The sequence below is a fragment of the Aplysia californica genome, unplaced genomic scaffold (genome assembly GCF_000002075.1).
Source record: "Aplysia californica isolate F4 #8 unplaced genomic scaffold, AplCal3.0 scaffold00093, whole genome shotgun sequence".
NCBI lineage: Eukaryota > Metazoa > Mollusca > Gastropoda > Aplysiida > Aplysiidae > Aplysia > Aplysia californica.
The window spans coordinates 223,144-236,144 of record NW_004797363.1 but is presented as its reverse complement, the minus strand read 5'-3'; the positions used below and the strand labels follow the sequence as shown (position 1 = coordinate 236,144).

Below are 13,001 nucleotides of genomic sequence, written 5' to 3'. Positions count from 1 at the left end.
TGGATGAATGTGACAGTGTGTAAGAATTACCTAACACTGTTTACCTTAAATGATATTCACAAAATAAAAAAGTCTCCAGTAATACTTAGCAATATCACCCACCTCATCTTGTCTGCTGGCTCCATGCTGTAGACCCACAAAGAGAAGCCCTTCCTGGGAGGAATGTGACCTTGAACCTGAGTGACCTGACAGATGGCGAACCCGCCCTTCCTCTGGGACTGTGTCAGGCCTGCAATAAGGTATAAACAACAACAAAAATGAGTGGAAGGAAGAATGAGAACAAAGATAAAACATGGCGGGGGAAAAAAAATTATGCAATGTTTTCCTGTACCTGAGAGGCTCTCTTCATTCCACATTTTAAAAAAAATGATAATACCATTCGCCAATTGGAACTTACCTTTGAGAAGAACGGGGGCTAAAAGCAAGTACTGAGCAGACTGCCAAAGGATTCCGGTCTCCAGTAACCAGGAAAACTCTGTAGAGATATAAATGAGACCCATAATTAAATTTAAAGCAATCTGGAAAAAAGTGACAAGAACAAACGGGGGTATTTTTTGTTTCAATGACAGTTTTACAGCATTTGCAACACAATTAGGTCACATATATGTAAAGAAGATTTGATGTGGGGAGATACGAAAAGGATGTTTTAAAGGAAAGAAGGAACAAACCACACTAGAGCACCCGCCAACCACCCACAAGAACCAAAGAGAACTGCAATATAGACACATGTATACAAACATGATATGCAAGATAAAAACGCTGCATTTCATCAGGAATATACAAGAATTTTTTTTGGTAAGAACAGAAATAGATGGAACACACTACACAACAGCCTCCAACCACGCCAACCCCCGGCAAATACCAACAACTTTTCTAAGCACACAAAAAGCAAATGCAGTAACATACCAATGAGCACCTGTCTTCTCCTGTCATAACATTGCAATGGAAACAAAGATACAACTCCTCAGATCTATCTTCGTATCAACTCTCTGCTACCTGTGCCAAACCTGGACTCTCAACAAAGCGCAACAAAGTAATTTTTTCAAAGTTTTTTGAGTAGAGTCTTTGCAGTGCTCGCAACTGCATAAGGTGATATGAACGCCAAGGGGTGGATATCAACAGAGAAGTCCATACAGGGAATCAGGCTTACTCTGCTCACCTCTCCAGCTTCAACAGCACAAAGTCTGCTTTGACTATCAAGGCACCCCGGAAATAGCAGTTCACAAGAGAGTGACGACATACAAAGGAAGTAAAGGAAATAACGATTGTAAGGATTAGGAAAGAAAACTCAGCAGTTCCCCATTTGCAGTTCAGGCACAGTTATGAGCATGACATTGATGCATAGGCCCATTTACAATTCTACTGAGGATAAAAACATGTTAATGTCCCCCCTTTGGGAATGGCCTAAAGACACTTCAGTCAGTTTTTTTTCTGGAGACCTTTTACAGCGCTCACAACTACATAAGGTCATATGAGCGCCAAGGGGTGGACGTCAATAGAGAAGTCTTTACAGGGAATCAGTCTTACTCTGCTCACCTCTCTTCTTTCAACAGCACAAAGTCTGCTTCGACTATCAAGGCATCCCGGAAATAGCGGGTCAAAAAAGTATGACAAACACACAAAAGAAGTAGAGCAAAAATGACGATAGTAAGGATTAAGAAAGAAAAAGCAGCAGTTCCCTGTTGCAGTCCAGGCACAGTTATGAACATAACATTGTTGAATCAGCCCATTTAAAATTCTACTGTGCATAAGAACAAGTTAATGTCCCCCCTTTGGGAATGGCCTAAAGATACTTCAGTCAGTGGCACTGCCACGGGGGGTAACACTTCAGTCAGTAGCATCGCCCCGGGGGGTTAACAAAGTAAAATGAAACGTCTGAGAAAAACGTTTAACATCACGAAAAGAGACAAATAAAAATATTAGACATCAAGTGGATGTTGAATCGAGCATGAAATACAATGAAAGACAACAAATAAGATGGTTTGGACAGGTAATTAGAATAGAGCCACAATAGCCAGCCTCCAAGTCCTACATAATGCGATTCCATGGCTTCAAGGCAAAACGAAGGCCAAGAAAAAGATGGATCCGAAAAGACCCTCAAAAGGAACAAAACGATGATTCAAACAGCAACACACCTGGCCCATGTCTGACAACTGCATCTCCTCTTGACACCTTGTGCTATAAGAGGACAGGAAAAGTGCAAAAACTGACTACCAACCTCTTATCCCTCTGGTTGGGCAATGGTCTCCAGTCCGCGGACAAGGTGTGCAGATTCTGGACACTTGTTTCTATCGACTCTCCTGACAGCAAGCTTGATCTTCGGCTGCTTTTCTCGCCTAAGTTTTGAAATAATTTAACAGATTTAAAAAGTGTTCGACAAACATAATTTGGCCAATTGATGATACACACAATTTGGCAGCAGGGATTTTGGCAAACATAAAAGATGCATTAGTTTTGAACAAAATTAAATACTGTTAAAAATCATATTACATCGTACTTTACGAACTGTGTCCATACCACTTCTTTCATACTGACTATCTATTAAGTGCAAATAAGCCTCAATACTCTAAATGAGGAGAAATCATGAAAATGAAAGAAAAAATGTCACAGAATTTAGTGGCAAGTTCATTTAGTCGGAAGTTACTATTCAACTTACTCTACCTTCATTCACAGTGTGATTTATAAGTATGGCTATTCAACTAAAATGTTTATTTATTAGGAAAAAACTGCCAATGTAGCCAAATGCTTTCATAAATCTTTATTAAAAAATATAAACAATACAAGAACTAACAAGTATCCAAACTCCATGTTTCAAGCAACACGTGATTTTATATAATCAAACAGTGTTACACCATTCACAGAGTGCAAGCAAACTCAAGAGTCTTAGAGTACAGCAAGTAACAGCACTCTTACAGCGCAGGCAAAAGTCCTCCTCTGTGACAACACTAGCTTCCAACAGTAAGAACTTAAACCTCATGGCATGCTATTTCAAATAATACTAAATAATACAATATAAACACCTCAAACAATCCCAAAGCTATTGCATATAAATTTTATGTCAGCATGAATTCAGATAATAATTAATATTTATATAGAGAAGCCTGCAATGTCCCAATAGCCCCCTATAGCATCTTACACTAACAAAGCTACCTGAAATTAAAGTAAAAATTGATATACTTTTTTTCTTCAATGTGGACACAGATGGTATTCTGGAATGAACCAGATGGCCAACTGAACGAACGGAGGACTTTAAAAAATTCACGATAATCTTTAAAAGACTATGTTATATTGATAATTGTAGAATCATACAATGTTACAGGTACCATGTGCACACAAAACCAAACCACACAACTTAATATACTTCAAACAGTTTTAAGCTTCATTGTGAAGTGAGCTGTCCACCTGAAATGTGTTCTATTACACATCAGTCGAAAGAACATTCAAAATTATTTGACCCCACTTTCATCTCATCAAAATTCAAACTTCCCAGTTTTTCCACAAAAGAGCTCTCAAAGGATAACAGTTGGATAACAGACAAGAAAATTAGAGGTAGAATTTGACCTTTATAACAATTTTTACAGTCCACATTATAAAATGAGCTGTATATATATACATGTATATATTAAAATTAACAAAGCATCTCCGGAAATATATGAAGCAGACAAGAGTGCAGCAATCCAAGATTAGTACTGGATAGCATAAAAATCTATGTTCGAATCTTTTCCAAATACAATGCCCACACAATAATCGAATAGCAAAATATGAACACTGATGCCTTTGACGAGCTTTATAGTTCACACACAAGTGAGATAATTAACACACTTGAAAATTGGGTACACAAAGTTCAGCTTTGCAGGCTTAGAATACTGGAGCCTTAGAGAAAAAGGAAGCCTGCCTCTTACCATACCATACAATCAGTCAGGAATAAAAGAATCAAAACGAACTTTGATGTCAAAGCCAGTGGAAAAAAAAAATTTTTTATCACAGAAATAATTTTCGAAGAGGGCATGATAATTACAGTGTGTCTGTTATGTGCATCACTCATCTACCAACAATGTGGAAACAGTGAAGATGAAAATCATATGTTAAAGGTAAACTAGCTGGCCTTCCTTACAGAAAAGCAAAAATGTACAATACTCTTTCGGTAACCGATGTAACTACTATGAATAAAAAACATATATATTTATACTCTCCTCTTATCTATCTCGACAAAAAGATGAAAAAAAAGGAATACTGAAAATCAAAATTGAATACTTCAAAATAAAATCTAGAAGCGCACATGAAAAGGTAAGCTGTCTGGGACAGTTGGTCGAGTAGTAGTTTCCTTCTAAACTCTAAACCAATACAAGGCACCTAGACAAGAATAAGAAATAGCTACAATAATATGTGTAAGGCGCCGCAACAGGATTACCAGGATGGTGAGACGGGACTTGAAGGTACACTGCAAAAACAGTCGGCATTATTTGATACATTATCAAGAAATAATGTAACGGACTATTGGCCATTATATTTACAAGTAAGGTAAACAGGCAAAACATTGAGGCAAAAAAGATCTTTATAACATGCAAAATGTACCTTATCCCCCCCCCCTCACCCCCCCCCCCCCCCCCCCCAAAGATATATTATATGCTACATGTCATATACCTTCTTAATATCTCTATGGCATGCATTATAAATCCTGAAGTAACAACTTTGTTGCATGATTTTGATTATAATAAACAAAATACCAGACTATTTTGAAACCAAACAATCTGAAGCAAAAGAATAAATTATGATTGTTGTATTAACACAGCTTCCACTTTAACAAACATTTATTGACAATCCACTTTGCCTTACTTCCAGTAATATGAGACACTGCTTTTATGACTTGCACTACAAAGGGGCTATTGAAAGCTCAAGTATTCTTCAAATCACTGACCCAACAGAGCCTAAAGCTTTGGGCGAGAACAAGACACATACAGGACAATAAATTTTCATTCTTTCAATTGAAAACATGAACCCTGAACCAGCAAAGCACATAAGATTTTAAATTTCTCTCTAACAGTTTAGGCATGCAAAAAAAAATTAATTAATTAATAAATATACAGACATAATCAAAGTCTCACTGCACTGACCACTTGTCAAATGTTCAGAAAACCTTACAGACAAAACACATTGTCAACAGAACCAGCCTTATTTCCACAGAAATTTAGACTGCCATAAAAGAAAGTGGAAAAAGCAAAAGATACTGTCGACATTTATTCTGACCAAAGCCCACCACTATTGAATAACAAAGCAGGATATCCACTGTCACAAACCAGCACCGTCCAACCAACAATGTACAGAACAACTAGTGATGAACATTGTTTTAATGTCCGAATGTACACATATAAACACATGTAATATATGTTGATCCTATTCAGACCCAAGGGCTAGAACCCAAATGGCCGCTGGATCGGAAAAATAAAGTAAAGTAAGTATGTTTATCCTACAACCAGGGAACATGAAGTTGACGAGGATCCTGTGCAAAAGAGAATGGCAGATGCATTTTTCAAAAGCTCTGCCTACAGTTGCAAAACACAAAACAGAAAGCAGACGGTGTGCAATCCAGGTCAAATCATATTCAGTCCCCAAAAAAAAGTCTTTAGCAACATTAGTAAGCAATCATCACCTTTTTAAGAAAGTCATAAATACTCATGATGGAATGACAGTTGTATCATACAAACTGACACTTGTATACTTATCAAAACTGACTGGCTCAATATCTGAAGCACCCACTGAAAGCCAGCAAACAATATTAAACATAGCTATAGTCAAGCATTCCACAACTTTAGAGGGTTCATAACACAAAAATCAAATTTTCAAAGAACAATGAATAGAAGATTAATGAATCCTGAATTCAGGCAAGCAGTCCATGGACCTTTCAACAAGATTCAAACAACCTGATCTTCTCAAAAGCCCAAACAGAAGATGAAAGTGGGTGCTGATTTGGAGTATGAATATACATTTTTTGGCTGTTTTTTCTTCATCAAATAACTAGATCTACAATGTTTTCAGTTTTATCTACTCCTTTTTTTTAAGTTAAAAAGAAAAATTGAACACGTGTAGAAAAATGCCTTTAACTTATCAGCTCATCAGTGCAAATCTCAAATTGTATGTCTTCATTCTTTACTCCAAAACCTTTGTGCAGGACACTCACAGGTCAGTGTGGGTGGTCAATGAATGTTGTCACTCGCTCTGACATGATATCTAGAAATAAACAAACTACAAGAAGCAAGTGGTTTCATACCAAAGGAACTGCAAGAACACAAGCAAGGCAAGTTGACAGAAACTTCTGTAAAGAGTCCAAGCAGCAAAATTTTGAATCACAACAAAGTTACCAGAGGACATTCCATGCAAGGCCTTGAAGGTCGGAATGCAAAAAAAAATCGGAGCAATTTTTGGTGAGACAACACCAAGTAAACAGCCAACTGTAAAACAAAAGAGGATAGTCACCCATGCCCAGCCCTTCGCCAAAAATCTGCCTTGCAATCGCTAATGGGAAGCGATCAAATGGGTCAGAGTGCAAGTGTAAGAGTCGCCTCATTGGCTTACCCGGTTTGTCCCCACTTGAATAGGATGATGCCCTGCAAGACAAACAAACAAAATAATAATAAAACTCCGTAAATTTTACACAAAACTTCCTGGAAAAAAACAACTTTGACCACAGAAAATTGTAAAGAAAAGTTATCTTTACTCAAGAGGGTATAGTTACAATGTACCGGTAGCCTATTGACAATATATTGAAATCTATCGAGTCAGATCAACAAAGTTTTTAAGTATTATTGATGAAAGGTGTGGTTGGCCAGAGCATATCCTTCAGTTCTGTTAAAAAAATTAATTAGCTTATAGAAATGTACAGTACCGCAATTTTGCTAAAAGCTAGACCCTTACTTTCAAATAAAGCCTTGCTAACTCTTTACCACACAAATTGTTTATGCCTCAAAAACTATTGTTCAGCTATGGAACAGTTTAGACGAAAAATTAATTTACATTAATAATTTACATATATATATATTACTTTAAAAAAAGCTTCAGGCTGAATTCTCCAAAACTCTACTAGACTAGCATAACAATTATGGAGAGATATGGGAAGTAATTTCGTAACACATAATAGGGGTGGGACGAGATGACCATGTGACGAAATGACCGGTTACCTCATAACAATAGTCATAGTGGTGATGGTCACAGTGTAGCGTAAAAAGCACGCTAGCTAGAACTAGGTATAATCAATGGTAAGATTGTACTTTACTGGAACACCGGTAACCACCGGTCGGAACTACTTTCACAATGGCGCCCCTGGTGCCTAGTGGTCCGCTATTTTCTTCCTTTCCGAGCTCCCCTACTCACTCTTCTACTCAGTTTTCTATGTCCTCACCCTTCGACTGTCAACTACCGACTAACGTCTCTTTTATCAGGTTTTTCAGTCATCACGACAGCGCCACAGTGCCCTTTGACCCACGACCCAGACACCTTGAGGCTAATTGGTCAATCTAATAACGTGGTCCATTATTCTATAAATTTGCTCGCGACTCTGCTAGGTCTAGGCCTACTCCTGGTCCGGCCAAGTACAATGGAGGGCGAGAGATGCGCACAAGAGCTCATTTGCATAATTGCAACCCCATCGGTCCTGCTGTTGACTTGGCGAGTGCTGCCATGTGAAGCAAGGCTCGGCCTGTTCCAACTCAAATTACCCTGATTGTCCACTTAGCACCATGGTCCGTTACTGTTATTATTTTGCATTTATGTGTGGAGGTCCTTTTTTAAATTATTGTGTTGCCAGGGGGGCAAGCCCCCCTGAAACCCCCAACTGTTGTAATATTGATATGTACATGATTGTCCTCTTAACCTTAACGCCATCACCATGGCTCCCTCATGGGCTCACGGTATTGTTCTGAATTTGTGTGTTTTCTTTATTATTGTTCCCCCCCCCCCCCTGTTGGTATAACACACGGTGGGTCCCACCAAAGTTTAAATCCCCTATCCGCCCCATCTCCTACCCACCCTCAACCACCAACCTCTCGCTCACCTTGCCTCGCCGCTGGCTTGGGTTGTGCATGAAGTCGCCCGCGGAACTACCTTTTATCCGCATGTAGAGAACTATGAGTGCGTGGCGTAAGTAGGCTAGGCACGCGTAGTAGTAATCACGGGCCCAGATGGTTGGTCCGGTAAAGTACAATCCAGCCTAATTAATAATTATATAATTAACATTGGAACTAGATTCTAGATGGACATATTAGTAGATATAGATCTAGATTCTAGTCGTTAGTAAAGTGGAGGCTAAATAAAGTATAAAGGTCTAGATTTAGATCTAGAATCTAGATCTAAAGATCTAGATCTAGTATTTTATAAAAGGAAGTGGCTATCCTCACCCGGGGTGAGAATAAAAGTACGATCAACCTCTCACCCCGGGTGAGACTTGCCACCGTTGGCTATTCTCACCCGGTGTGAAAAAAGACCTGTTTTTCCTAATTTTGGAATACTTTCAGTCGGTGTGGATGATCAAAAATGGATAAAAGCAAAGAAAAAATTACGTTATAGCACAAAAGTAAGCTAATTTGATCGTCTACAAAGATGCTATGGCTATTTCACTTTTCAAATCGAGCCGAACTACGCGGGTCGCCATTTTGTTTTGCCCGGAAGTTCTCGCAAGATCTACTCCTCCCGTCTTCTCGTCTCTTTCTGAATACTGTCTCGGTGTGGACGATCAAATTGCAGGGTTGGTGATTTTTTAAATTTAAATCAGATTTTTAAAATTTAAATCGGATTTTTTTTATTTTTAAAAAAATGTCGACACAGTTTGGGATTTTTGGAGGCTAAAAGTAAGTTCTTTTAGTGCAAAATGCATTGTCTTTATTTTAACTAATGATTAATTTAAGCAACTGCAATTTTAGAAAGCCTTAATCTGCTATATCAGTGAGTTATGGCTGCAAACAAAAAATGAAGAAAATGTCAGTCTAAAAGGAAGGGGGGGGGGGGGGTAATTATGCATAGATAAACTTGCATTTTATTTACAGTGTGTGTGTGTGCGCCCGCTTGTGTTTGTCTAAAAAGAAAAACTAAATGCTAGTTTCAATTATGAAAAAAAAGTAAATTGAATACAGTATTATTTTACTACTTACAGTGACAGGGGGGAAAGCAGACTTTTAAGCATGATTATTTTAGTCTACTAAACCTTATATCTGTTTTATAAAACCAAGGAAAGGAATTCTGAATGTTTAAAGATGTAAAAACAGAATACATTTTTTAAAAGTGATTTAAATCACCGAGTTCTATTTTTGAAATCAAGTTGATTTAAATTTTAAAACATCAACTGATTTAAATCAACAATCAACCTGATTTAAAACAACCCAACCCTGGTTTTCAATTATGAAAAAAAGTAAATTGAAAACTGTATTATTTTACAGTGACTGGGGGGAAAGTAGACTTTTAACTCACTTCAGACGGCTCACACAACAGTTGCGTGACCCCCGCCGCGACGCTCGCGACGGGTCTCACAAGCCCTGCGTGACCAACTTGGGAATTTTTTTTTCGCTCTACAAATCACGCACGGATCGCGAGACCCGCCTCGTACCCTTGTTTGGCCAAGCCTCAGCTACTTAGACTTCGTTTCGAATCTCTGGGGCCGGTAGTTTTTAAGTTATTGAAGGTGAAGGACAGTGACCCCAACTGGGGTTGAACAGACCGGAACTCGCGCTTTGTTTTTTTTTATACACAGCTGATAGTAATCCGACAGTCGCCTCGTAGTAACGGTCGAAGAAGTCGCATGAACAAGAATCACATAATTTCCGCCGTTTTCTATACTTCTGTACGTTTTACTAGTTCTAGTGTCTCAGAATATGATGTGTCTAATAGTTATGATCCTGGATATGTACCCGAACACAGCCCGATTCGTAGTTCTAGGGCTAGATCTAGCACTAGAAAGTCTAGTACCGGTGTTGTTTTTCGCGCAACGAAATCACAACGTCATGCCGTACATCTGTCTCATGTAATTCAGTGTGTATGGGTCTGAATCAATGCACAGACCAGCTTTTATATTTTCACCAAACACTCGCACATGTATACAAATCAAACCAGAACACTTTGAACTTTTATTTTTGTTGTTGTAGTGTTCTACTTGTCACGTCTTTGGAAATTTTTCGGAAAATCTAATTCATGCCAATTTTTAAAAAATCATACAAATTAAAGTATTAGACTTAGACAACTTTAGTTTTTTGTATTAGATTAAACTTGAATGTTACTTTACTGTGTCAAAAAATAATTACAATAGGGTAATTCTGAGAGTTGTGATTTATTGAAATACCCCCAAAAACGCCAGTTGGTGAAAGGGCCCAGTCGCAAGTGAGTTAAGCATGATTATATTAGTCTACTAAACCTTATATCGTTTAATAAAACCAAGGAAAGGAATTCTGAATGTTTAAATATGTAAAAACTGAATACATTTTTTTGAAAAGTGATTTAAATCATTGATTTTTATTTTTTAAAATCAACTGATTTAAATCAACCCAGCTCTGATTTCAATTAAGGAAAAAAAAGTAAATTGAATACTGTATTATTTTACAGTGAAAGGGGGGAAAGCAGACTTTTAAGCATGATTATTATATTAGTCTACTAAACCTTATATATATATCTGTTTTATGAAACCAAGGAAAGGAATTCTGAATGTTGAAATGATGTGTAAAAACTGAATAAAAATAAAAAAATGTTAAAGTGATTTAAATCACTGATTTTTATTTTAAAAATCAAGTTGATTTAGATTCTAAATCCAAAAAATCAACTGATTTAAATCAACCCAACCCTGTCAAATTGACCCCAAAAAAGTTTTAAAATGATGTTAAAACACAAGAAAAGTAAATTAATTTGGTCATCTACAAAGATGCTACAGTACAGCTATTTAACTTTTCGAATCGAGCCGAATTACGCGGGTAGCCATTTTGTTTTGCCCGAAAGTTCTCGCGCTACTCCTCTCTCTCTCTCTCTCTCTCCACTGCCCACAGAGAAAATTGTACGTTTTTAGGCTAATAGAAAATCTAGTACTAATGGAACGTTTGTTCACGGCACAGAATTCTACAATTTTTCTGTTGTCACAGAGTAGAATTCTGTGGTTCAGGGTGAACGCAAAATTGGTTGGCCTAGATCAGCTATAACGGTGAACGCACACAGGGTGAGAATAGCCAAAAGGGGAAGATTGAAGAATACCGGACCACTCGTATATACATTATCGCGCGAGAATGTGGGGCGGGTGGTTGGGGTGGAGGAGGGGGTGGGGGGGTTCAGGGGGGTCTCCCCCGACAAAATTTTAATAAATAGAATAATAGATCTACCGGCCCGAGATACCCGAGATTCTCCATTGAGAGATAGATATCTAGATCTATAAAAACTTGGGAAAATCATGAATTTCTAAGGTTGAGGAGACATAGGCAAAGTCAGTCCGCTGGTCTGGTATTCTTCAATCTTACCGCCAAAAGACTCGCCTGCGCTATTCTCACCCGGGGTGAGAATAGAGGTGGCCTTTATTTTTTAAAAAGAGTAGGCTAAACAGTGAGATCATCGGAAGTCGAACTGTTTCCAGAGTTCAAGAAGAAATAGAAGTTTCGTCAGATCAAAATAAAAAGCTACCTCCATCTCTTTCCACCTTGAGCCTCCACCAGTTTTTCAAGTCTGAAAGCTTTGGGAGATCTTGCTCCTCCACCTGTTGTAGATCTCTTCAGCCCATCCCCGTCCTTTGAGGATAGACTGTCGGTACCATTGTGAAGAGATTGCTCATCAGCTTCACCATCATTTACCTCCCTTCCTTGTTTACTCTCCGAACACTTGCGCTTCACTGATGAATCTGACTCATTTTCGATCTCAGAACCATCTTTGATCTTAGCAATAACAACTGAGGAAGGATTAGAATAGGTGCCATCAAGTGATATGTTGCTGAGAAAACTGAGGGCAGCAAGTCTCCGTTTAGAACGATATTTTTGCTGTTTTCGTTCGCGAGACGTGCTCGCCATTGGAGAACGTCACAAGAGTTTTCGTTCCTGATTCAATTCTAATGAAACGAAAACAACGGTCTTGGTCAACTTCCTGTCGGCACATTCCCATGTCAGCAGTAGAAAACTGTAGTGAATCAAGAGGGTCAAACCATTCAAAGCACTGGACAGTGGGTTAGCTTGCCTGTAAATTCTCTTCATGAAGCAAAGCAATAATAATAATAGTAGGCCTAATAACAACAATGAATGGAATAAAAACATTTCGAAAAATAGAGGAGAAGAAGAAGTTGAATTTAAGAAGAAGTAGAAAATAAATAGGAAGCTTTTAGTGCGATGGACGAGGCCCTGGGCTTTCTCATGTACTGTTTGTCCTAACAATTATCCGAGAAAAGGGTATTAAATTACAATAACGCCAACAAAAAGATTAAAAGAGAACAGAGTATCCTACATTTTTCATCCAGGAATATTGCAATAAGCTATCGGTTTATTATAATTCCATATTATAATAGGCCTAATATTGAGAATGATGTAGGCTACAGAGCTCTCCGGGAGTGTCTGTACGCGCGTGCGTATAAGTCAAATTTTGTTAAACGCACGTAATTTCGTGCTTGGGGTGAGTATAACCCGTGTTGTAACTGCTTGTGTGTGTGTGTGTGTGTGTGTGTGTGTGTGTGCGCGCGCGTGCAACTTTGTTTGACGTGGAAAAGAGGAGGTACAGAATGGTACGGGCTAAAAAAAAATTAAGGAACGAGAATTTCTGAGACTGTGTAAAGATAACACAAATTAACCCACCCAAAAATAAATAGGGGGGAAAAACGAAAAAGGGCTGGGGGAGGGGAGGGTAAGAAGGAAGAAAAACCCCCGGAAAATCAACAAACAAAAACTATGTAAATTATTTAATGATTTAAAGCAGCAAGATGTTCAAACTGGTCGAACTTTAGTATTTTATTGTCCAGTCGCAACGATGGTTAGGGGGTCGTTCAAATATAATCTTCCCCCCCCCCC

At 38.3% G+C, this 13,001-nt stretch overlaps 1 protein-coding gene across 4 annotated transcripts in view; it reads right to left on the bottom strand.

Moving 5' to 3' along the window:
- LOC101851336 (CDK5 and ABL1 enzyme substrate 2) overlaps positions 1–12,035 on the bottom strand; it is a 33,745-nt gene extending 21,710 nt beyond the window's left edge. For 3 of the 4 annotated variants that reach the window (XM_013080617.2, XM_013080619.2, XM_013080618.2), the window contains exons 1-5: positions 11,638–12,035; positions 6,475–6,605; positions 2,219–2,336; positions 398–475; positions 103–229 (exon numbers count right to left, since the gene is read on the bottom strand). In XM_013080617.2, the coding sequence (XP_012936071.1) occupies positions 103–229; positions 398–475; positions 2,219–2,336; positions 6,475–6,605; positions 11,638–12,017 (834 nt within the window). In that variant the 5' untranslated portion in view covers positions 12,018–12,035. The remainder of the gene's footprint in view (positions 1–102; positions 230–397; positions 476–2,218; positions 2,337–6,474; positions 6,606–11,637) is intronic. The other variant, XM_005094991.3, reaches the window with a different exon arrangement.
- Positions 12,036–13,001: the final 966 nt, after the last annotated feature.